The 26,601-nt window shown below is 41.2% G+C and overlaps 1 protein-coding gene across 3 annotated transcripts; it reads left to right on the top strand.

Moving 5' to 3' along the window:
• The first annotated feature begins 8,284 nt into the window (after positions 1-8,284).
• Positions 8,285-17,419, top strand: TGIF1 (TGFB induced factor homeobox 1). Of its 3 annotated transcripts, none has more exons than XM_056823745.1 (4): positions 8,285-8,335; positions 9,119-9,504; positions 15,408-15,634; positions 16,342-17,419. In XM_056823745.1, the coding sequence occupies exons 2-4, from the start codon at positions 9,489-9,491 to the stop codon at positions 16,915-16,917; spliced, it is 819 nt and encodes a 272-aa protein (XP_056679723.1). In that variant the 5' UTR covers positions 8,285-8,335; positions 9,119-9,488; the 3' UTR covers positions 16,918-17,419. The 3 variants fall into 3 exon arrangements, with proteins under 3 accessions (XP_056679723.1, XP_016287166.1, XP_016287165.1); XM_016431680.2 differs by lacking the exon at positions 8,285-8,335 and adding an exon at positions 8,701-8,817; XM_016431679.2 differs by lacking the exon at positions 8,285-8,335 and adding an exon at positions 8,883-8,996.
• Positions 17,420-26,601: the final 9,182 nt, after the last annotated feature.

Genomic DNA, 26,601 nt, shown 5'->3' with positions numbered 1-26,601 from the left:
ATATAAACTAAATCCAAAGACGTGATTCAGTACTTCAAAAGCTCTGTGATCTCATCTGAAATATACTTGCTCCAGAGATGCCCACAAGCATCCTAATGTAATAGATGGTTTTCATGAAATACTATGGCCAGAAACAATGATCAACCTAGGAGCAACAGGCCTCCCCAGATGTCGTTAGCTGGTCCTTAGAAAGCACTTTGCTGCTTTAGATTTGGGAGGACCCCAAATAGCTTCACTTGACCTGCCCAAGAACAGGATTAATAGAGTAATGGGGATGGAAGCCAAATTCCAAATGGTTAAGCAGCAAGCAAGAGATTTTTGGGGGAGAGGGGGCGATAAATAACTACAAGATTTGGAGGTAGGATGAGAGTTTGAACCTCTGCTCAGCTACTCATGGCCTCTGTTACCTTAGGTAAATCATTTTTTTGGGTTTCCATCTCCTCATCTATAAAATGAAGAGACTGGTTTAAATAATTTCAAAGGTCCTTCATGATTAACATTTTATGATGTACAGTATGGCCTATAATTTAAGAGACCAGCTCCTCCTCTCTACTTCCTTTGGGTCCCAACTAAAATCCCCTCTTCTTTGAGAAGCCTCTCCTGATCCCTCTTTATGCTAGTAACATCCTCTGGTGATTGTCTCCAATTTATCCTGTATATATCTTATTCGTACCCAGTTGTTTGCATGCTGTCTTCTCCTTAGAGAGTAGGAAGTGTTTTGGTTTCTGTGTGTCTCTGGGGCTTAGCACAGTGCCTGGCACATAAAAGGTGCTTAATAAGTATTGACACTGATTTTAATGCATTGCTAGTGGAGTTGTGAATTGATCCAGCCATTTTGGAAGGCAATTTGGAATTATGCCCAAAGGTCTTTAAAAGACTCCCTGCCCTTTGATCCAGCTATACCACTACTAGGTCTGTATCCCAAAGAGATAAAGATTGGAAAGGATCTGTTTGTACAAAAATATTTATAGCTGTACTTTTTGTGGTGGCAAATAATTGGAAAATGAGGGGGTGTCCCTCTCTTGGGGAATGGCTGAACAAATTATGGTATATGATGGTGATGTAAGAATGATAAACTAGATGATTTCTATAAGAACTGGAAATCTGCATGAACTGATGTGCAGAGAAATGAGCAGAATCAGGAGGACATTGTATACTGTAACTGAACCATGGGACCATCAAATGTGATTGACTTTGCTACTAGCAGCAATGCAATGATCCAGGACATTTCTGAGGGACTTATGAGAAAGAACTGTGGAAAAAAGAAACACAGAAGAAAACATATGATTCATCACTTGTTTATTTGGGTATATGATTTTGGGGTTTTGGTTTTAAAGATTATTATAAAAATGAATAATATAGAAATAGGTTCTGAATGATAATACATGTAAAACCCAGTGGAATTTCTTCCAGGAGGAAGGAGCAAAGAGGGGGAAGGAGACAATATGAATCATGTAAACTTGGAAAACTTATGTGTAAATTTGTTACTGGAATAAAATAAAGAAAAAAAATTTTTAAGTATTGCCATTGAATTTTTATTTCATCTTTAATAGTCTCTGTAATGATAATTATTAAAATAGCTAGCATCTATGTAATTGGGAAGCTAGGTGCCAGAGTGGATAGAGTGGCAGGCCTGAAGTCAAGCTCATCTTCCTGAATTCCAATCTGGCTTCAGATGCTTCCTAGCTATGTGGCCCTGGGCAAGTCACTTAACCCCTTTTCCCTACCCCTTGAAATGAGTAGAAGGAAATAGCAAACCAGTTAAGTATCTTTGCCAAGAAAACCTTATATGAGGTCTGTGAAGAGTCTAACATACCTGCAAAGAGTGTACAAAAGTTATTTAAATAATTTTTAAGGCCTGTAAATAGTTTTATATAAGATATCATTTGATCCTCACAAACAATCATTCTTATGAGGCAAATGTTATTATTATTCCCATCTGCCAGATGAGAGCAAAGGGACTGAGAGAGCTTAAATGACTTACCCAGGGTTGAGCAAGCTAGTGGGGCAGGATTCAAATTCAGGTCTTCCTGACTGGAAGACCAGCACTCTATCTACTGTGTGATCACCTAGCTCTAAAAATCAAAGAATTTGCTTAGATTAGGGGTTCTTAACCCTTTTTCTTTTTTTGGTATCATAGTGAAACCTGAATATAATACATAAAATAGGATTTCAAAGTAAACCAATTATATGAAAAGTTATCAAAATATTTTAAAAGACTTGTTCTCCTAGGTTAAAAACCTCTGACCTAGACAATCCCTAAAATCTCTTTCAATTCTAATAGTCTGGAAAAAAAAATTGGAGGGGAACGAAGGCTTTAAACACCCTTTTTCAGCCCCCTCCCTTAATATGTTATGTATAAAATATGTTTATTTCTCAAATATTACTGTCTGACATGATTGATGCTCTTAAGGGGAAAGATTATTTCTTTTTTGTCCTTTATGTCTCATGTCTAGCACACAGTAGGTTTAATAAAACTTGTGGATTGATTGTGTTCTCACTCTGTGGTGCCTTGTTAGTGGTAACCAAGCTTCTCAGATATCAAGTGTTAGCAAACAACTGCCCTTAGCAACTGCTTATTGAGAATAATTACTTAAAATAAGATCAAATGAGCTACCAGCCTCCATATTCCAATGCTAAGGTTGGGAATATACACAGAAAATGTGAAACAATAACTAATGGAATTAAGAGGACAAAGACACTGAGTAGAGGAATAGAAATCAAGAATCTGATTGTCTAAAACATGGAAACCATTTAGCACAGTCAGTTCCTTGACAGATTTATCACATATGAGAGGGAATCAGTTCACAGAGAGAGAATGGTCATAATTCAATACCTATGAGCATATTAACTTCCTGAAGGCTGCTCCTAAGTAGAAAACAGATATAATTGGGCTGGGAAGATTTAAAATATTTAACTAAAATTTTTTTCCAATTATTATTTTTTTCCTCCCCAAATGGAAAAAGCCCTATAATAAATAGGTATGGCTAAACAAATTCATATATTGGCCATATACAAAAATATGTCTCATTCTACATGTTAATTACCTTGTTTTTAGAAGGTGGATATATTATTTTTTAAATATTTACCGTCTGTCTTAGAAGTAATACTGTGTATTTGTTCCGTGGCAGAGAACAGGAAGGCCTAAGCAAAGGGACTTGCCCACAGTTACACAGCTAGGAAGTGTCCAACGTTAGATTTGAACCCAGCACCTCCCATCTCTCAGCCTGGATCTCAATCTATTCAACCACCTCGCTGCTTCCAGATAGCATTCTTCATCCTCAAGCTCTTAGAATCAGAGCTGATCATTTTGTTGATCAAAACTCTTAAGTCTTTGAAAACTTTTGGGAGGGCAAGATTGGCATTAGACAAATCATCCAGCCAGCTACGCTCATTTCATTCTCTATCAGTTTCAAGTCTTCCTGGGTTTCTCTGAAACCATCTCATCTCTCTTCACAGCAGAACAGTTTTCTATTTCACATACAATCATTTGTTCAGTCTTTCACTGATAGACAGGCATTCCTTTAATTTCCAGTTCTTTGCCACTACAAAAGGAGCTGCTAGAAAAACTTTTATATGTATAGGACTACTTCATCTTTCTTTCATCCCTTCGGATTACAAGCTTAACATTGTCTTGATGAGTCAAAGGGTATATACCATTCAGTAACTTTTGGGGCATAGTTCCAAATTGCTTTCCAGATGGCCATACCGCTTCCCAGCGCTATCACAGTGTGCCTGTTTTCCCACAGCCCCTCCAACATGTCATTTTCCATTTTTGACACCTTTTCCAATCTGATAGGCATGAGGTGAAAACTTCAGGGTTGTTTTAATTTGCAATTCTCTGAATATAACTAATTTGGAGCATTCTTTGGCATAAGGCTATAGATAGCCTGGATGTCCTTTGGGAAGATTTGAAAAAGAAGAGCTAAAGGGATGGGGCGGATAACAGTGATCAAATATTCAGGGAACAGGTATATTTTTTCTGTAGCTAGGAATATAAAGGGCAATTGCTCTTCAATACTATTTACAACTTTACAGGAGTAGGTTATGCTTGTATTTACAGAATTCTTAGAGCTACAGATATCTTTATTCTGTGCTGCTATAACATTTTTGCAATGATGAGTCTCAAGCTAAGAACCTTTGAGTACAGATCCAACATAAACAGACAGAATTGAACGCGGGTCACTAGGGGGCGCAGTGAACAGAGGGCCAGACTTGGGCAGCTCCGAGTTTGAATCCCACCCTCAGATGCTCATTAGCCTGGAGACCTCCCCCCCTTTTAGTTTCACCATCTGTAAAATGAGAAACCATATGTATCGTATTTTAAAAGCCTGGGCTAACAGAAATGCTAGCTATCCGTGTTATAATCCCTGGGTCAAGGGGTCTCAACAACTTAGCCATGCTGGCATCATTCCAAAGGGCTCTCCCCAAAGTCAACTCCATCACTTTGCCAATATCAGTGCAGCATCCCCTGGTCCATGGCCCTGGAAATTCAGATTGGACCTCAGGGTCTGGAAATGGCCCTGCTTGAGGCCCTGTTAGCCTTGCCCTGTTCAGCCCCACTCTGCTCCTCACACCCACATTTCACTTTTAGCTCCCTTTATTCAGGCCACAGCTATCACAGAATAACAACTTTGATCTCAATTTAATTCAATTCAATTCAACAAGCAGTCTCACATGAGACTAAACTAAAGGCAGGCAGGCAGGCAGGAACAGAATCTATTGAAATACTGTGAGAAGGGGTGACTCTAATTTCAAAGAACTGAGGAGGCAGTGGTTTCAATTATTCTGTACCTCTTCTGAGGGAATAAATAGGCTGTCCCCTTCCATACACCACATATCCCCTCAGCATCTCTCATCTGTCTTCTCTCCACCCTCAGAAAAAGCTGGAAAGGATTTCTAAGCAGTTGAGATGTAATAACATTACTCAATACGTTATCATATTCTAAATATGTCTCCAGGCCCAGGGGAAAGAGAAGATATGATCATTGCAGGAGGAGGGAAGATTAAAAAATAAAGACCTGCTCATAGGGAGGAACAGAAAGGGGACAGGATTTTTTTTAAAGGAATGACAAATACCATTTAATACACAATGGGGAAAGTCAATTCTAACAGCAAAGAGGTGAAGCTTTGCTAAATAAACTTCTCTCCATTCTTTTATGCAGTCTGTGCCTTCCAATCTTCACCACCCTAAATAACCCTAACAATGTAAACATTTCCTACAGCCCACTCCCCTCCTAGCAGGCACAGACATGGATCCAGTAGGGATTCCCAGCGACATTCCAGCCCACAGAATGATAGAAGAGAAGCACCCATTTTATACATGGTGTTTGAATACTTCTTTCACTTGGAATTCCCCCTCCCCACAAAAAAAAAATATATATATATATATATATATTTTTTTTTTCAGAATTCACCAGTAAGTGGTTTTCCAGGTCTTTTGCCCTCTTACAGAAAAGCTCCCAGAGGGACTCATCTACCCCTATTTCTACTTCTCTTCCTTTATAAGTTTACCTCTCTGAGTTTTCAGTTAGTAAAGACTTCACAGTACACTGTAGTAACTCTACCTCCTACAACTGTTTCTTTTCTTGGCCATGAAGCATCATCAGTAGATAAATAGAAATATATATGCCTAGGGGAAAAGAAATAATGGGATAAGAAGCATTTATCAACCACTTCCTCTAATATTCCCATATATTGGTTCAATTTGTAAATAACATCGCTAAAAAAGGCAAAAAAATAACATCACTGGGAAAGGCAGCATCGTTTGGTAGTCATTAAGAAGCCACATAATGGCCTCAGACACATCCCAGCTGTGTGACCCTGGGCAAGTCACTTGACCCCCATTGCCTAGCCCTTACCACCCTTCTGCCTTGGAGCCAATACACAGTATTGATTCCAAGACAGAAGGTAAGGGTTAAAAAAAAAAAAGAGAAGCCACATGAAATAGAAGTAATATAAGTAACCTCTCAATATCCCTACACTTTTCCACAAAAACTCCTTCCTCTGCCAACATCCCTTAAAGGATGCCCTGTAGACGGTTAAATTCCAGTTACTCACTCAGTACCCCTGACTTACCTTTACATTTTTTTCTCCCAAGGATCTAATTTCACTTGTCCTGGGCAGCTCCTAAAAGTGCCCTAACAAACCAATTTTGTCCCATGTTTTGGGGACAGACCAGCTTAGGTTGTAGGAAAGGGCCCAGACACCGCTTGGCTTGAGCTAGAGAGGCAAGGCCTCCCAGGTTTTCTCTTTCCCCAGCACCTTCCCTGATTTAATTATCAGCCGGACTTGATTACCTAGAGAAAAGGTGTTTGTTAGCAGGATCCCCGCAGTGCCGGAGAGGGTTGAAAAGGCCCCCCAGCAAAGGTTAAGCACTAGAGCCTGACTTTTTTTTTCCACCGTAGTTTGGAAGAGTTCCTGCACCCCCTCCCTCTTCACATGCTATGTATGACCTTTCGGTTCTGAAGACTGCTTTCAAGCTAGGGCATATCTTGAAACCAAGTTCTACTTTTCCAGCAGCTTCTGAGAAGAGGAGTACCAGTGATTAAAAAACCTGAAAGAAAACGAAAAATGAGAGTTGGGTGAAAAGAAGCGAGAAGCACAGCGTGGCCCCGGTCTAAAGCAATGCTTCTGGGATTCTTTTCTTTTTTTTCTTTTTTGTCGCAGGCAGCGAAGGTCTGGAGAGGGTTAAAGGAGCCCGAAGAGCTATTTTGTTTGGTAACTTCGAAAGCTGCCCAGGGCAGCCGAAGCAGCTTTCGAAGTTACAAAACAAAACATCTCCTCAGTAACAACTGTACAAGCCAAGGCCTCCCTGCCATTCAGACTGTTGAGTCAGTATGTCTGGCTGGGCAGGGCCTCACGTCACTGCTCCCAGCCTGCCTCCTCCTCCTTTCTCTTTCTTTCCTCCACCCCTCCTCCTCCTCCTCTTCAGCCCTTCCCCTTGCGCTTTGCACTCGTCGCCGGATATGAGCCACCAATCCCAGCAACAAACAATCCTTTAAATTAAATAAAAAAGAAAACCACTAACTGCGGCGAGCAGAACGAGCCAGCGACTGGTTAATTTACATTATTCTACAGTCTTCCCCCACCCCCATCTTTCCGCCCCACATCTGTCCCTCATTCAAGATACAACAGCTGTTTTATCTCTAGCCAGGCCAATAGAAAGAACGCTACTACATAAAGAGTTACAATGTAGCTTCCACGTTGTGTGTTTTTTTTAAAGACCATGTTGTTTTTCCCTTGTGCTGCTTTGGTTGCGAGTGTTCCCTTATGTGCCCACAGGAAGGGGGGGAGGTTCCAGACTTCTTAAGAGTGACGCTTTGCTTGTTCATTTAAAGTCTTGTCATTGGGGAAAAAAAACACCCTTTCTTTTTAAAACTTTGTCCTAAATGCATCCTCGAGGTCTTTCCCTTTGCTTAGAGGTGGGTGCTGTCTTTAATTTATACGCCAGGGGCGTTAGAATCTTGAGAGTTTCGGTTTGTTGTGTGTGTGGGGGGGTGTTTTTTGGCTTGCATGAGACCTCCACAGACTTAACCCGATTTCCACGGAGCGTGTGCAGTCAGCATCCTAGTGGGCCTAACCCCAAACAAAAACACCCCAGTGCTTTTAACCCGAGGCGGATCTGGACCGCTAACGTCTCTGCAGGGCGATTTATTTGCGTGTTTGTTTTTTAAGCAATAGGGAAAGTATTAGTATGACATGTGACAGGTTTGCTTCAAGGGGGGAAAAGGCGGAACATATGCATATAATATATATTTGGGAAAACTAAATCCCGAGGAAGAGGGGGAAGGGGGAATGGAGTGGGTGGGCATGCATTTCTTGAAATCAGCAAAAACAGCATCTGGTATTTAAAAGGGTAATTTCATCAAGGACCTCCTGTTGGAGTCCTCATAACTCTCAACCAAAATAAACTCGCAGGAACATGTGTTTACTTAATGGCTAGTTTCTGTTTGAAATACCGGGAGAGGAGGAGGGGGTACCCAAGCAGGGTAGTAAGTCCTAAAAGTAGGAACTGTTTACCGAACCAGATGAGCAGCCTCGGTGTTTTCGCCCGTTTCCCATAAAGGCAGCAGCTGCCCCGGGTGGGGGCAGGGGGGCTGGAGAGGGGGGAGAGGAAGAGTCAGCGCCTCTGCTGCGGCGGCTACTGCGGCCGAGTTGAATCAGGACATGCAAAGCGCGCGCGCGCACAAACATACACACGCAGAGACGTTTAAAGAGCATGTGGGCATGACAGAGTGTCTGTCTACAGCGTGCTCGGGATTTCGAAACTGCCTTGCAATCCTCGATCAGGGATAGCAAGCACGGAGGACTGACGGGAGGCGATCGCCCCTCGGTGTGTGGGTCTCCTCTTATCGACTTCCCTAAAGTACTGTAGTTTTGTTGGAAGTGCACTAGTGGAGAGAGAAAAGAGAAGCGGCTTGAGCCCAAGACGGGGGTAAAGGGTAGAAGCTGATTCAGTAAGCAAGCAGTGTGTCCTCACCCTGCAGCCTACTTTCCCTACTCTCCTCCCACCCCCACCTCATTCAGTCAGCCTGGCGTAGAGCTCTGTCCGCTGCCACGGGGAGAGCTAAGTTAAAGGTAGCTGTCAAAAAAAAAAAAAGTATTTTCCTTCTAGGGAACGAATAGGAAAGAGGAGGGGGGATCCTTTAAAAAAAAAAAACCACTCTCTTCCAGTTTAATGATCAAACGGGAGCCTGCCTAAGGAAGAAAGGCCCAAAAAAAAGTGGGGGAGGGCTCCTCTCCTGACTGGCTGCTTGGTCACCATCGCCACGGTGCCAGTGATGCGGGTCCCTGGGACTGAACCAGCGGGGAAGGGTTTGGTTTCTTTTCTTTCCTCCCCTCCCCTTTTACTCCTGTGCCCTCCCCCCTTCCCCTCCCCCTCTTTTCTCTCGTATCTGTCAGAGTGACAGCAGCTAGGGAGGAGGGAAGAGGCTGTGAGTGCTGGGGCGGTCGGTGCTGCTGCTCTCTTACTCTCACTTACTCATTGCTGGAAGGTGCGGGTGTGTGTGTGGGGGGGCGGAGAGTAAGGGGGGGGGGTGAGCCTTTGAGGGGGAGAAGTTGGGGGTGGAGGAAGGACCTCCTGTACCTTCTCCCCTTTCCTTTCTCACTCTGACAGGCTGGGGCTTAAGGCGCTGTGGAGCACCGAAGCAGGAGGGAAAGAACAAAGGACGAAAGTGGGGAGGGGAAGCCGGATTGGGAAGGGGACGAGCCCCCGACCCGACTTCTAGGGAGCAGGGAAGCCCAAAGTGTCAGTTGAATCCCCTCCAACTCCGAGGCGCCTGGGATTGTAGCGCCTTGTGTAGCCCTAACGGCCGGAGCAATCCCCTCACCACCACCTTCTGCAAGTTACAGAGGAGACTGTTCTGAAGGAAGCAGAAGGAAAAAAAGGAAAAAAGAAAGAAAGAAATCCCACCCCTGGCTCTCCTTTCCTTCCCTGGGCATTCAGAAATAGAATTATTTCCGCCTGGTGGAAGTCGAAATCAAGAATGAAAACTAAGAAAGGTAAGTGTAGCGTGCGTCTTTCTCCCCGTGTGGTTGTGTGTGAGAGATTGTGTGGATGTGTGTCCGTATCCCCATCCAACCGTGTGTGTGGTTCCCTTGGGGGGGGCGGCGGTGGGAACGTGCTTGGGCAGTTAGGACTATATGGAGGAGTAATAAGCTGCCTGGACTTTTCGGTTACTTTATTTCCCCCCCCCCCATAAAATTAGCCCCCACCCCCTCCTCCCCTACCCCATCCCAGGAGTCCTGGGTCCCTTCTTTTTTTTTTCTTTGTTGAGGTCCTGTCTACAATGGCAGTTGGTTGATGTTTCACTTCTAGACACAACATGAGGGGCTGTTGTTTAGAGACTGGTTTCTCCATGCTGCTGGCACGTTGTCAAGAAGCACGCTCAACTGCCTTGTTTGTGCTCCTCAAAGTTTCATTGTCTGCCCCACCACCCCCATGCTTTTTTGAAAACCGGAGCAGAAGCTTGGCTTCCCCCCTCCCCGCCCTCGACCCCTTCCCTTAGCCTTTCCGAGGCAAACTTCACCCCGTTTCTTAACCCGTGATGAGACTTTTATTTCCTAACTTTCAAAATGAGAGGCTCCAGCCAAACAAAGTCGTCTCTGTTTGGAGTGGGAGCACCCTGGATGGCAGGATCCACTGAGTCTTTGTTTGAAACTTGGGCTTGAAGAGCCCTCACTCTGGGGTTGGGTTTGGGCTATTCTCAAATACCCCCCTGAAATGTGATATTTCTTTTTGTAATTATACTAGCTTCTGTATACCATATACTGTATGCTAACTTCCCCCTCATTGAAATGTGATATTTCTTTTTTGTAATTATACCAACTTCTGAATACTACTTACTAACTTCCTCCCCCCCATTGAAATGTGCTATTTTTTGTAATCATACTTTTTCATACTATATATACTGTATACCCAACCCTATCCCTCGCATGAAATGTTAAAAGATTTAATTTTTAAAAAAAACTCCCCAATGGAGAAGGGGGGGACGCATTTTTAAAGGGTTAAATTGTAGAAGGGAAGAATTTGTTCTTAATGTCAAGAAAACTGTCCTTTTTTTGTTAAGAGAATGTTTTAGACCGCCGACTGTTTGATTTTGACAGGCAGGTCTGCTTGTAAGTGCCAAAGTTAGGGTCTGTGATTGTTTCTATAAAAGCGCCCTGGAAGTTTTTAAAAACTGAAACTTGGCATCAACCTGTCTTTAGAAAACACCCAACTTTAATTTGTTTGTGGGAGAGTGGGGTGGGGGAAAAGTTGTTTCCCCCTCAAGACCTGGAGGAACACACATACACACACACACAAAGGCAGCTTAACTTTCGGTTTACTGAAGCTAAAGTTGAATTTTCAGTTGTGATTTATGTGCGAGGGGTTCAAAACATAAGTTAATCGAGTCCTGAAGCAAATGTTCCAAAGCGAGGTAAGAAGGCTCCTGTTGCGCATGCTCACTAACTTCCTCGAGGGATGGCTTTTTTTTTTTTTAACTCCACATTCTTTCAGACTGGTAATACTCAGAGAGGGTTTGGGACAGTCCGCCCCCCGTGGGGGGAGGGGGTTCGCGTAGGATACGTTACGAGATAGAATATTGTTGAAGTAGAACGCTGTGAGACGTGAGGTTCTTTCTACCGAACTTCCTTGAGGGTTCTGTTGGTTTGATTCAGAGACTTTGAAACCTTTGGTGAAGGTCGCCTGTCCCCCTCGCTCTTTCTTTCCCCCCCGCCCCCCAAACTTTCCCTTGGTAGCTGGGAGGGAATTTAACTGCCTGGTTAGGCTATAAATAGCCTGGGGGCATAACGCCTTCCCCCCCCCCACCCCACCCCCCGTCCGGTTACGGCATTCATTAGGTGATTCATTGAATTCATTGATTGCTGATAAAGCGACCGTTTCTCTACGCACGCTCTGGGAATGGCGTCCGAGACCGACCCCCAAAGTGAAAGAAAGTCTCCCTTCTAGTAGGCTTGTCGGTACTTGACAATTTCCGTGGGGGCAGTTTGTCCATGGACACTAGTTTGGGGTTGTTGCCCTCTCCCCCCCCTTTTTGGTTCCTTTAAAAGTCCCATTCTGGTTCCCTTCCTCTGAGTAGATTTCCGCCTTCTGCCCGTCCTATTGTTCGGGCTGTGCCTCAGGGTAGGGACTGTCGAAATACCCAACTTCTTTGGAAAACTTCTAACTCCCTGAGCCTTCTCACTGCCCCCGCATTCTTCCCCCTTGGTTCCCGCATTCTTCCTGGTCCCTCCCCCTTCCCCCTCTCCACTTATAATAAAGAATTGAGTGTGTGAAAATGCTGATATGATTAGTGTGAGTGTTTGGTAATCAAGTCTTGTGAGCTGAAGTTCTGGTTATTCAGCGCTGAAATAATGCAAACAATGAAAGGTGACATGTTGGAGGGAGAAACTTTGAGATTATAGGAAGAAGGTCACTGGTTTAGAGTTCATGTGGGGGAGATGAGACTTGATGGTTGTTGTTAGGACAAAGGTTTTTTTTTTTTTTAAGGTTAGGTAGGCAGATTTCATTTGTGGGACGCTTCACTCTGTTTCAGTTCTTCCTATCTTTTCTGGTTTCTTGTAATCTAAAATTCTTTTGAATTCTCTTTGGGTTGTGGTAAATTTAACTGCTTTGGGGGATGATTAAAGTTCAGGCTGTGGAACACAGGAACAAAAGCTAGATTCCTTGCTTCCCTCCCTCTCTCCTGCCCCTCCCTTCTCTTCCTCTTTTCTCCTCCCTCCTCCCTCTTTCCCTTTGTAAAAACTACCTTTGAGGGATGAAACGGTTTTCATATTCTGTGTTACAGGAAGATTTAAGGATCTCTAGGGCCAATATAGTTGCCTATGATTGGGTTTGTGGGATGAGTTTGTGATCGTTTTATTATCAGAGTTCCCTGTCATATTTTTTAAAGCTCACTTTAATAAAAGTAAAGTGCAAATTAGAGGACTGTGTACTTCTGAAAAATTGCAGACTGTTACATAAAGAATCCTTGAAAAATGATTTAAAAGCAATTTGGGTAGATGATTGGATTCGAAAAATTCCAGTAGTTCTTTTAATCCCTGCCTTTTGACAGTGCTATGCTCTTGCTTGAGAGATTCTGTTGTTTGGGCCAGCCAAGCCCAGTTCAGTTTGGATGACTCAAGTGTTAAGATTTCTATTGTATCTCCTGGGAGACCATCTTAACAGGAAACTTTTCCTCTCCAAACTTTTGCTTAATTAAATTAATGGTTAACCTTTTTGCCTTGGGGTTTTCACTATCATTTCTAGCTTCTTTGCCTTTAGTCTTGGCTCAACTTAACAATTTTCCCTCCATTTGTTGTCATCCTACTTAAATTGAGATTCTAAACTCTTAAGAGCTAATCTTGCTTCCTTTTGCCCCCTTGTCAAATACTAAGTAACAAGGCCTTCTAACCCTTTGAGAATAAGGAAGTAGGTAGAGTAAAAATAATCTGTTCCTTTCTACTACTAATCAAGACCTATGAATTCATATTTGGGAAACAAGTCGTCTCTGGGAAACTTTTCAACATCTTTTTTTATAAAAGGAAATGACTAACAAAGAAAAAGAAAATTAAGTAGATCTGAGCCATAATCAATAGGCATGGTTTCAATGAAAACAGTCTTGACAGCAGCAAACGTGGTTATGCCGCACTGAACATATCAGCTGGTGTAGTCAGGGAACTCCAGTCTCAACTTCCTGTTACTGAAGCTTTTGTGCACATATTGGAAATATTTGTTAAGTTCAGAGGCCTGTCATTCATTTATTTAAATGAACTCGGGATAGAAGAAAGTCTTTCAGGGCAGTTTGGTGTTGCTTAACTGAAACTTGCTTTTGTGTCAGTGTCACTAACCTATTGGGAAGGGATCAAGCTTCTTGTCAAACTGAGTAAGCAGATCAAAGGGCGAACTTTTTTCCCCTTGCCCTTTGTTATAACCAAGTTACAGTTAGGAACCAACTGCTCTAAAAGCAGATTTTCACACTTCATGGCTTGTTTCTTAGGAAAAAGGCAATAATTGTGATAAGCCCCAAAGACTGCCTTTTCAGATTTGGGGGTGTTGAAAGCTTGTTGAAAGTTGTGCTTTATTCACATTCTTTATGTGACACATCTTTCTCTAATTAACTTTGTAAAACAAAATTGATAATTGCCAGTGCTGAATGACCGAATAAGTATGAAATCTTCAGTCTGTCCTAAACAAGTTTTATCATACTTAACAGGTTTTTTTTTAAATGGAGCTATAGTTCCTAATTTTTTTTTAGTTCCTAGTTAAATGACTTTTAATAATAATAGTCCATAACTTGGATCCATCTCTGAAGAGCAACTTATTTAAATTTCCAAGGAAGCCACAATAGGGAATTAACATAGTTATAGAGTTTATAACTATTGGTTAAACTTTGAGTCTCTTCTATGTATTTGCATAATCACAGTTCTTTTTCTTTGTTAGAACTTTCATTACTTTGACTGTCTCCTGAGGTCTCTGGTTCTTCCCTGGATACCATTTTTCCTTTTCTCTTCTCAATACCTCCTGCCCCCTGCAGTCCAAATCTAAATATGTGTGTCAAAGTAAAGCACTGGTCAATTAACTGAGAAAAGCATTAAGTGGAATCTCATAAACAAATCTTTTAATAATAGTGAGTCACTTTCTTGTTTTATTATGCTAAAATATTTAATTATATTAATCTGGGGGAGGGGGAAATCAGTTGACTAACTTTGAGAAGAACTATGTCCTTGTTATCCAGTTGGAAAAGATTTTCATTAGGTTCTATCTTCTGGAAAAGAGTAGTTTCTCTCATTCAACTGAGATAAAATTAACTACTGTAGTGATCTAGAGAAACATTCAAATCATAGGGATGGAGCTCTTTAAAGAAAATGATTATAGAGGAGGTGGGTAAATCTTTTCCTATATAGAAGTGTCACTTAATGAATTGTGTTAATGAAAGCCAGGCCTATCTGTTTTAAATTTTACACTGGTATGTGAATTCCTACAATTGTTGTTGGAATTAAAGTGTTTAAAACCAAAATAAGTTTTTCTTTGTATTGTGTAGTTGCCATCTTCCAAGAACAACTTCAGATTGTATATGATGACCAAATAAAAATATTTGATGATATTCATTTACTGTATAGAATGTATTAGCTCCCAATTACCAGCGAATCTGCTTTGTCAAACTAATTGTATGTGACTGCCAGAGGAGTGGGGAGAAGCAAGCGGTTTTTAAAATATTTTTAGGAACCAAAAATGTATATTGAAACTGGTCCTCATAGCTAATCCCATTTAGAAGATAATGACATTGACTTTGGCATAGCAATTAACTTTATGTGAATTTAGAGTGAGAGAACAATAAAATATCTCTTAGAATAAAATTGAAATGCGATGCCTTTTTAGGGTATATAAAGCTGTTTAGTTCTTTTAATCTTCACTCATAAGCACCAATAGAGTATTTAGGAATGACTCACTATCATTTAAAACTGATGCAATCAAAGGGGATGAGAGAGTAATGTACTAGCTAGCGTTTTTTAAAATGTATTTCAGAACACCTATTAGATTTACACTCCACCCTCTCAACTTGCCTCACACACCCTCTTTATTTAAGTGTCCTTAAAAAAAAAAAAGTTGTTAGCCACATACCGTTATAGTGCCCTTCCTGTGCAACATGTGGCATGATATTTACTTTAGATGCAATTTGTCTGGACTGCCAGAGCAGATGAAAGGTTTTTCTGGGCACCAGTTAAAAGGAATGTGTGAAGTAAAATCTTCATGGGAGGAAGGTCCTGTATTAATGACTTGTTAGTCAGTGGGAGGACTATCCTTAGTTCACTTGACTCACCTCATTTTAGGCAGCAGTCTCCTCTGGTGGCTGGAAACAAGATGTTGCCAGACCAAGTTGATTGGACTACCCTGACTCTTGACTTTTGTGTTTTCATAGGTGTTGTTCCAGTTTCAGGCAGTGAGACTGAGGATGATGACAATATGGATATTCCCCTGGACCTTTCCTCTTCATCAGGCTCAGGCAAGCGAAGAAGACGGGGTAATCTACCCAAAGAATCTGTACAGATTCTCCGGGACTGGCTCTATGAGCATCGGTTCAATGCTTACCCTTCAGAGCAAGAAAAAGCTTTGCTGTCCCAGCAAACACACCTATCCACACTACAGGTAAAAACAAAACAAGAAAGCCTCACTAAGAGTCTGTGGAAACATTCCCCCCACACCAGGCATTTTATAGAGTTCCTATGTGTTCATTTATATAGGTATATATTTACAGTTCTTCCCTCTTTTCCCCTTCCTCTTTAAAATTAGAGGAGAGTTTTATAGTGTTGAAAAGTAATCTGATTACTTAGATTATCATTTTAGCAGGTAACAATTTCTCTAATGATATATCATAAGGGAACACTACTTTATACAGCAAATATGAAAAAGAGGTTAAACCCTCCTCTATTGCCCAGGAAACTGGTTTGATATTTAAACAGGGACAGACTTGAGTGAGGTAATTCATGTTGTGTCTGTTGACATAGCCATTCGAACAGGGAAAAATCAGTAACTGTGGGAGGAGTGGCCCTTTTCATAGAGGAAAGACTTTCCTGTTGTTTATTAACCTAAATGCAGGAACAATAGGTAATAGGTTAATATACAGGAGAGTTAAAAGGTAAACTTCTTTAAAAAACATTTTCAGACACCTGGCAACTTTTGTTTCTTTATGAAGAATTGTGAGAGAGAAGTTGTTTTATTTTTTTTTATTACTCTGAAAGAAACACTCAGTTGGGACCCACTAACTTAAAACAAGTTTTAAAATCTAAATGAACCATTTCATATCTTCCAAAAGAAAGGTAAAAACCATTAAAAAGTCTTGTCCTATTTCCCAGGTCTGCAACTGGTTCATCAATGCACGTCGCAGACTCCTCCCTGACATGCTGAGAAAAGATGGCAAGGATCCAAATCACTACACTATTTCCCGCCGAGGGGCCAAGATTTCTGAAGCTAACTCTGTGGAGTCAGCCATGGGCATCAAAAACTTAATTCCTTCTTTAGATGAGAGCTCATTTCATGCCTGTACAACTGGACCAAACCAGACCTTAGGAAGACCACTGTCTGCTAAGCCCCCATCCCCAGGATCGATTTTGGCCCGGCCCTCAGTGATTTGCCATACCACGGTGACTGCATTGAAAGATGCCCCTTTCCATCTGTGCCCATCAGTCGGTGTTGGACAGAACGTAGATATGCAGCAGATACCAGCCAACGGTTTCACAGACACCTCTCTCCTATACTCAGAGGACACGGGTAAATCTGGACCAAGTGCAAATACCCAGAGTGGGCTTTTCAACACTCCTCCCCCGACCCCACCGGACCTCAACCAGGACTTTAGTGGATTTCAGCTCCTAGTGGATGTTGCCCTCAAAAGGGCAGCCGAGATGGAGCTTCAGGCAAAACTGATGGCCTAACCCTTTTTTCAAGCAGCAGAATTCTCAGAAAATGTTTGTTATGGTTCCCTTGGTGATATCAAAAGACTAATGACTGCATTATTTTATATATGTTTTTTTATTAATATTTGCACAAAGGATTGCTGAAATGAAGCTTCCTGTTACTGAGATGTCTTCAATGGAATATAGTCATTCCAAGAACTTAAAAGCTACTGTAGAAACAAAGGGTTTTCTTTTTTAAATGTTTCTTGGTAGATTATTCATAATGTGAGATGTTTCCCAAGATCATGTGATTTCTTCCCCCCCTCCCCCCTTTTCCCACCATCTCCCTTTATTTTTGTTGGTATTTCTTTCAGACTGTGCAATACTTAGTAAAGCTATAGTCTTCTTCTCATTCCCATGTGGAACAGGATGCTGACATACTGTCTACTAAAGAAATTTTCAATTTTTTTAAGCAAGTATGAACCTAGTTGATTGGTGTTGCCTTTTTCATGATGTAATAAAATATTTTCTTTAAAAGTGATGCACTGCAGAGTATTTTGTTGAGGAGGCACTTCCTAATAATTAGTAGAAACTTGGATATAACTATCTCACGTGAACAGTAACAGGGAAATGTAGAGAGATGTAAACAGGATATATGATAGGTTATTAGCATTGACCGGGATGAGGCAAATTAAGCGTCTTGCTTAAAATTTTTTGTGCTGAAAATCATTTTGTTAACCTTTAATATCCTAACTAATTTCCTTGAATACTGTTACTGCCGTTCAATTACTCATCTAATGTTCAACCATGAACAATTTTTAAACATTTCTAATTGTCCTATAGAAGCCACTTCTTAAAGAAGAGTATCTCACATCATCTGCTTATAACTTTGGCTGTGAAGTTACAAGCTAACTTCTACTGTCTTCTCTGCCTGCTTTGATATTTACTTTAGATGCAATTTAAAATATCCTATTATAAATTGATTAACACTTTGATTAGTACAATGTTGGTATTTGGAGCTGATGGAAAGATGAGCTAAAATATCTTAACCATTTCTTAAGGCAATGAAAGAAACATTGACCTAGCACTAATTGGACTATTAATGATGTCATGTGTTTGTATTTTATCCATCTTCAGAGATTAAGATGATCATACATTGTTATATTTCATCAGTTTTGAGATGGGAAACAGGACAGCTAAAGGAAATCTATTATTCTATACTTAATCATCACCAAAACCACATTTTTAATTACCATAAATAATATGGGACTGCTCAGTCAAATTAAGTATTTGACTATAATCCCTTCTATCTCCAACATGGATTCTTGATTATAGTGTAGACCAATATTGATTTTAGTGAGTCTGTAAACCTGGAATGGGGGGAAAAAACTACATCTTTATTTTCACTAAGTTCTAAATGAAATTCAGCATTTCCATCCCTTAGGAATGTAAGCCCAAAGGGGCAGCTAGGTGGTTCAGTGGGATCGGGAGCCAATCCTAGAGACTGGGAGGTGCTGGGTTTGGACACTTCCTAGATACCCCCCTTGCCTAGCCCTTACCACAAAGTATTGATTCTAAAGTAGAAGACAAGGGTTTGTTTTTAATGTAGGCAACAAAACATTTTGACAAGTGATATGGTGACAAGGTCACCAGACTGCCAAAGGAGTCCACAATACGAGAAAGTCAGACACCCTGAGTTACAACCCTCAGACCCTACCTCGGCTGTTGGATTCCACAGGGAATTTGGTCAAAGAAAGGATAGATGCTGTTTTCTTTTGATGACTGATTACTATAGTTATATTGCAAAATAATGCTAATCCTCTTGTAAGATCAAAAAGAACTTCAAGTATATCAGAACATGGTCAGCTCTCGGGGTTAGAAGCACTTGGTGCTGGAGCAAGTGTTCCTGGATAGTCTTTTCACAGCCAGAGCTCTGGTAGCCAGGGCTGCTGTTCTCTCCATTTTACAGATGAACCAAGGCTCCAAGGGATGCCTTCCTTGCCCAAGGTTCCCAGCCGAGGTACACGAACTAAGATTAGAAAGAGTCCAACACTTTGTGCTACAATCACAGGCTTGGTTCCTCTCCTTGTTGAATTACTTTTGTTTCGCAGAGTGTGCAAAGTCAATTTTTCATTCCCAGGTTGATGCTCTCTCACCTATGAGGTTCATGTCAACTAATTTAAATATTAGCTTGGAGTAAAATGTAATTCTTACCTTAGCTTGCCAAGTGATGGACCCTGTGTAGGAGATCTGTCAGGTCCTACCTGTCAAAAGTGTCAGCCTTCATCCAATCTAACCTACATCGTTTCAGAATGGTGGTTTGCCAGAGGCAGCCACCAAGCAATGAATTCTTGGGGTTGTAACAATTCATGAACACTAGAGTAGATGTAGAAAATCACATTTTGGATCTCAGTTTCTTCACCTGTAAAATAAAGCAGGTGACTCCCCCCCCCAAAAAAAAACCTTTTAGCTCTTAAATTTATGATCCTATGATTCAAACGGCAAATAATTTTTCAAAGTTAAATTAATCATTTTCTTCCATACCACAGAAAATGGAATTTAGAGCTTACCAATGCTCAGCTCCTTCCTCCCAACTTTTCAAATAGCTTCTGTGTTTAGGCTTTAGTTACTTTTCAGTGTTATTGAGAAATTCATTTAATTTGTTGATTTAAAGCAGTTTGTGCAATGTCTTCTAGGTAAACTCGATTAGTGTTTGAAGTTTCTATTCTAAAATCTTTTAAGTTTTTATTTAAATGACTGATTGAATCAGTTTAAAGCCAAGGCACTAATGAGCAAACCCAAAAGGATCTTAGGAAATTGCTAATTACTCACTTCTCTCAGAACAAAGTGAAGTTTATCTCTGGAAACTAGCCAGGGAGTTAAAAAACAATGTTCAGAAACTGGAATTTGAGGAATAGTAAGGGCATTTTTGATGGTGGGTAACTGGTTGTTAAGCTAATTAACTAGAGGATGTGGCAAGGCTTCACCTAAAGTGAACTAAAATTGAAATACCCAGTAGATTGCCTTTTGGGTTAAGCTTAGGATGCCAGGTCTGAAAGCTAAAGAGGCAATAAATGCTTTGTGGCTGAAGGGAAAATGATGACCAGAACCCATGAGGGAAGTTTGGAATAGATGGGTATAAAAGAGAGCTGCAGTGTTTAAGCAAATTTTCAGGGAAATGGCATTTTGAAATTTTCATTATTTTGAACATTCTTTTTAAATTTTGAGTTCCAAATTTTTCCCCCATCCTCCTCCCCTACCTACAAAGACAATATTAATTATACATATGAAATCATGCAAAACATTCTTTGCAAAACATACTTTCTGCCTTCGTATTGATATTAAGTATCAGTTGCAAGACAGAAGAGTGGTAAGGGCTAGGCAGTCAGGGTTGAGTAACTTGCCCAGGGTCACATAGCTAGGACACATCTGAGGCTAAATTAGAACTTCTCATCTCCAGGCCTGGCCCTCTACAGTGCTACCTAGTTGCCCCATGCAAAACATGTTTTGTTTTGTTTTTTTAAAGAAGGCAAGAAAAATAGAAAATTATGCTTCAATTTGCACTCAAGGGTTCAATCGGTTTTTGCTCTGGAGGTGGATAGCATTTTTTCCATCATGAACCCTTTGGAATTATCTTGGATCATTGATCAGAGTAGCCAAATCTTTCACAGCTGACCATCACTACAGAATTGCTGTTTCTGTGCACTGATCTCCCTGTTCTTCTCATTTCACTTTGCATCAGTTCATATAAGTCTTGACATATTTTTCTGAACAGACCCCCCCCCCCCCCCCCCCGTCATTTCCCACAGCACAATAATGCTCCATTCTTATCAGATGCCACAATTTCTGTAGCATTTTCCCTAACTGATGAACGTCTGACAATGGCACTTTTGAAAAAGAATGACTGCTTGAGTGCTTATGGACAACAAAGAGAAGGGGCAACCTCTACAAGGATATTTGGATGGCCTCCAAGTTGGGTGAAGCTTGCTCCGATTTTGTATGAAAAGCTTAAGGAATACTTTTAAAAACATCACTAAGGTGGGGCTAAAGGTAACCTTTGCCCTTACCTTAGGAAAGGTCTACAGAAGACAAATTGGTACTGGCTGACCAGGTCAAGATTATTTGCATGTTTTCCTTTCTTCAAAAGCTTGCTTTTTCCAGATCAGAAGGATCCAGATCTTTGAAACCTCTGATAACATTCATATTTTGGCATTCTTTCTGATAGTGATTGTAAAAATTTCTTAGCAATTAAATGCAAGTGTATCACCATTACATTTTGCCATTCCAGTTGCCAAGTACAGTTTATATGCATTTTCAGATAGTTTTATATATTTGTTTTTTTTTTTAGTTCTCTTGTTAACTTGATCCATTACTCAAGCAAGACTGAAAAAAAATTGTGGAATTTTGTTGTCCATTGCAAATATTACTCTTGAAAATGGATTTGAATCTGTGCAAAACTAACACGTTATTCCATTAGTCACCTTTTTTTTCCCCCAGATGGTAGTAAATCTGTACCATCTGGAATAGCACTTTAAAAAATTCTCTGTTCAACATTCTCAGTTTTATGTCATTATCCGGTTCCACTTGTTTTTAGTTGATCTCTTCTTGTAAATCCAGTACTTAAATGAACATGATGAAAAGTTACATTGCTGCATTTTCACAGCTTGTTCAATGATGAGTTCAAAGCGGCCTCATAGGTCTTCCGCAACCCCCTTGCCCAAGAAGTCCAGTGACCAATGCCATGTAGCTGGCAAGTAGGCCCAGGCCTAGAAAGCAGCCCCTCTAAATCTGCCATCCCAAGGCCCCCTTGCTCCACAGCTTTTATTTTCTAAGTATTAGGATTTCTTCCAGGCCACAAAACCATCATTTTCACACTCCATTTCAGTCTGGCAAAGACTTTCTATGGGAGGCTTTCAGGATCTGTTTTATCCTAGTTTCCAAAATTTTGTGTGGCAGCAGATTTAGTGACTGAAATAATCTTGGAATCAACCAATATCAAGAAATCTGTTTTATGGAGTAAGCACTTAATACTTAAGCTACTTTCAATGCGTTTCATTTCCCTTTCTACCTCATATTTTGACCCTGGGACCTTGTGTTTTCTGTTAGGTCTTACCCCTTTACATCTTGAAACTGTGAGCTCTTTTTACATTATGATTGTCCCTAAGCTAGAGTTTTTCTACCCTTCCCTTTTTTTCCCCCTCTACATCAACTGAACTCGTTTACTTATCTATTAACCAGTCCCAGAAATATTTCAATTAGGCTGATGGGAATCAAGAATGGAATTAACCAAGTAGAATAGAAAATTTAGTCATCTACACTGGCTTAGGGGTCTGGATTGGTTTTCAGACTTAAATCCTGACTTCATTGAAAGCAGCCCATGAAAAAGAGTTGAAAGCATTCTAACACTCCTCTTCCTCGATCCATTTCAGTCCTGAAAAATCTACTTTATCCTAAAGGAGTGGTTATCATCCGTCTAGACCAAAGATAATTAATTGCTTGGGTCCTAGTTTTTGCTTTACCAGTTAATGATCAGGCCTAAAACAAACAGGACAACCACCCAAAGATCAGCCAGCATTTTCTCTGCTGCTTTCTGCTATAGGGTCAGAAGGACTAGCTGGTTTTGGTTTCATAAAAGGGTGGCTACCTTCAAATTGAACTAATAGATTAACCTTATCAGGTGAAATGAATGGCTATTAGCAGGCAGGTGCTGCTGTTTTTCACAGTCTCTCTGTTCATTTGAAGTCTGTCGAGGTACCTTTGATCAGAGCTCCTCAGCCTTCTCCAAGGCCTTGTCAGTGTCCATTGAGGTTGTCTCTAGGAAACATCAAAAGAATTGTAAACCAGACTCTAATCTCTGCTTCTTCCTGTTTCTCGGCCTGCTCCACTAGGCTCAGAGAACAGCCTTTTCCTTGAAGGAGTGTCCACACTCTCCTCAAGGCCATAGGCTTTCCTTATAGCTGGATAACTGAGAGTATCAAAATATCCACCCTTTGGAGGGATTTCCTTCTTTTGTAACTCAAACCCTGGCAAAATGGGCATCCTTATGGACAAAGGAGTTAGGAAGATAGGGAAATTCAGGCCTAAAGCTTAGAACTAACCCTTTGCTCTTTGGAAGTCCATTAAAACTTTGAGTCTCTGAAGGGATCATTTAATGATGCATATAAATTGACATTCCTATAGAGATGCATAGATTCTCATTTGAACCCTTGAGAACTAGGTTATAGGTTACTGTATATTAGGAGTGATTTACATTGTATAGATAAGGTAATGAAATGTAGAGTGACCCACCCAGGGTAAACTGAAACTAATATACATAAGAAGCTGGTTTTGAACTCAGGTCTTCTTTTTAAAATGTTTTAATTTTATTTTTATTGTCATGCAAAACAGACTTTCATTTTGGTCTCTGTTGTAAGAACACACTAACCCAAATCCCCAAAGGTACCGTGATGTGAAAGACAACTCCAACAGTTCTTTCTCTGGAAGTCTTCCGTCTTTCAGGATTGTCCCAGATCATTGGTTTGCTGGAACGGAGGTTTTCTTGCTCCAAATTGTTAGCACTCTCTGTACAATACCGAAATCTAGCTGGTAGGCAGCTAGGGAGTGCACTGGGCTAGGAGTCCAGAAGATCTAAATTCAAATCCAAGGAGCAGCTGGGTGGCTCAGTGGATTGAGAGCCAGGCCTAGAGATGGGGGTAATCTGACCTCAGACACTTCCTAGATGTGTGACCCTGGGCAAGTCACTTGACCCCCATTGCCTAGCCCTTACCACTCTTCTGCCTAGAAACCAATACATAGTATTGTTCTAAGCCAAAAGGTAAGGGTTTAAAAATAAATAAACAAATTCAAATCCAGTCTCATATACTCCATAGCCATGCGACCTCCAGCAAGTCACTTAACCTCTGTTGGCCTCAGTTTCCTCAACCATAAAATAGGGGTAGATAATAATAGCAGCTATCCTCCTGGGGCATTGGGATGATAAAATGAAAGATTTGCAAAATGCTTCGGATGTGGCAGAAGCTCTATAAATTAAATTGTTTATTTGTTTATTATAAATTAATGTATTAAATTAATAAAAATATATAAATTATTTTAAAAATTAAAATAAAAGGCGTTATAATGGCTACAGTTCCTTCAGAACTGCTTTCCCCATTCTGCTTATGCACATTGTGCCTGAGATTGTTCGTCTCATAACATAACATAACAATCATTCATTCAACACCCACCATGGGCAAGGTACTGTGCTAGAGGCTGGACAAAGATTAAACTAGATATCGATTCTGCCTTCAAGGAGTATCGGATATGGCAGTAAGACCCCACAAATAACTACTATGCAAGTTAAACTCTAAGAGCCAAACAGAAAGGCGGGATCACTTTGAAGAGGTACCGGGGAGGTGAGAAGGTATCATTTGAACTGGCCTCTTCAAGGAAGGAAGGAGTCAAAGAGGTGAAAATGTGGAGGGAATCCCTTCTAGGCATGATAAATGGGTTAGAAACAGGAAGGACTACCTGAGACAAAATTGGGAAACTGGATAGTCCAGTTGGCCAGGAACCCGGAATGCCCAGAAGGGAGTGGGAAACAAGGCAGGAGAAGCATTTGGAGCCATGTTGGGGAGGGAGGGCCTTGCGTATCAGTCTGTGCTGCTTATATTTTATTCAGTAGGGAATAGCCACTGAAGGTTTTTGAATGGAGGTGTGACATGAATAGGCTGGTGCATTAGGAAGATTACTCTGGCCAGGGGGAGAAGGATGGGATGGAGAAGATGGAGGCAAGGAAACCAGCTGATGACCTCCAACCATTATCCACCACCAAAGGAAGATTGCTGCCCAAATGTACGTCCGGAGTCAGATACTATGGGGATTGGTGCAGAACGACATTAAGTAACCTGCTCAACTGGTTAAAAAGCAGTCCCATCTAATAGCTAACTGAAGATGTTTTACCTGATAGGGTCCAAGACCTAGTTCAAAACAAACTAAAAGGAAAAACGTAATTGCTGCTTTTTAATTTTGTGAGAATTTTGGCTAGAGTCAAAACTGAAGGCCTGGGCAGGAGGTAATTGGTGAATAGGAGCAATATCTTTCAAATACATCTAGACGTGCCATATGAGTCAAAGCCTATAAGGATGTGAAAAACTGCTCCTACTCAACAGTTTCCTCCAGCTGGCTCTCACCCTTTACTCTCTTCTCTCCAACTTCCACACATACAGGAGGATGGGGGCAATGGCCTTGTTTTCCTCCCTTGGCTTGTTTCTGAGGGGCCAATGCCACTGTTCCCCAAATGCCTCCACTGTTTCTGGGGAGGTGAGGGAGAGGAATCCTTTGGTTAACGTTTTGTTATCACTGCCATTTTCCTGGTCTTTGTGGCTCAGGGGGGGCCTCCACTCTTAAGGTTTATTTAGAATGGTAGAATCATGTATTTTTAGAGCTGAAAGGGACCCTAAAGATTAGCTATGTTAATCATCTTATTTTTATAGATGAGAAAACTTCAGAGACTGTGTTTTTGCTTTCCTCCACTCTTCAGTTCCACAGTTAGTGGCCCAGCTGGTAAGGGAATCCACAATCCTGAGTGCTGTGGATTCAGATTAAAATGTAACTAGGAAATGTTTAACAAAATGCAGTAAAATATACATAATGTTAATATATGGTTTCCTAAGTCCATATGCCATAAAAGAGAACTTTATGTACAACTTAGAGCCCCATTTCAATTTGAGTTTGACACTACCTTCCCTCTACATCATACTCATCTTTAACAACTCATTGGGTTTAATGAAGTCAGCTTTGACAGGTGGGTCTGGCTCATCCCAAGCAAGTTGAGGTAGAGTGGGAAGTGATAAGCATCTAAGAATAGCCCTTAGTTCAGGGGGTCTTAATCTGGGGTCCAGAAACTTTTATAAAATATATTGATTATTATATTTCAACATAACTGATTTCCTTTGTTATCCTATGCATCATATTTTGTACATTTAAAAACATTATTAGGGAGGCAGCTAGGTGGTTCAGTGGATAAAGAGTTAGGCCTGAAGCCTGGTGGGGAGTGGGGAGGTCCCTGGGTTCAAATCTGGCCTCAGACACTTCCTAGCTGTGTGATTATGAACAAGTCACTTAACCCCCATTGTCTAGGCCAGTGATGGCAAACCTTTTAGATACAGAGTGCCAGACCCTGCCTCTATCCCATCCCCACAGACTGAGTGTCATGCCTCCCCCCCCCAGATCTTGTGCCATGCCCCTCTCCACCACCACATTCTGGGCATGCCCCACTCCCCCTGACCCCACACAGGGGAGGGAGGAAGCTCTCCCATTGGACTGCTGGGTGGGGAATGGGGGATGTGAAAAAATGTCATCAGGGACAGTGGAAAGGGGGAGGGGAGCAGCTCCTCCCAAGTTCCTCTGCCTTTCTAGTAATAAACTGGGGGATGGTGGGAGGGAGGAGAAGGGTGGCTGCCCACAGAGAGTGCTCTGTGTGCCATCTCTGGTACCTGTGCCATAGGTTCGCCATCACTGGTCTAGGCCCTTACTGTTCTTCTGCCTTAGAACCTATATGTAGTATCAATTTTAAAACAAAAGGTAAGGGTTTTAAAAAACAGTTATTCAGGGAAGGGGTCCATTCACTTTAGCCAACTAACAAAGCAAACCTTAAAACAGCAAAGGTTAAGAACTCTTGCCTTAGTTGATTAAGTTCCAAAATTTGCCTCAAAGGGAAGCAGGATAGTCATCTCTAGCCTCTTC

Source organism: Monodelphis domestica, chromosome 3, assembly GCF_027887165.1.
Source record: "Monodelphis domestica isolate mMonDom1 chromosome 3, mMonDom1.pri, whole genome shotgun sequence".
In the NCBI taxonomy this organism is placed as follows: Eukaryota; Metazoa; Chordata; class Mammalia; order Didelphimorphia; family Didelphidae; genus Monodelphis; species Monodelphis domestica.
This window is presented reverse-complemented; position numbering and strand designations above follow the sequence as displayed.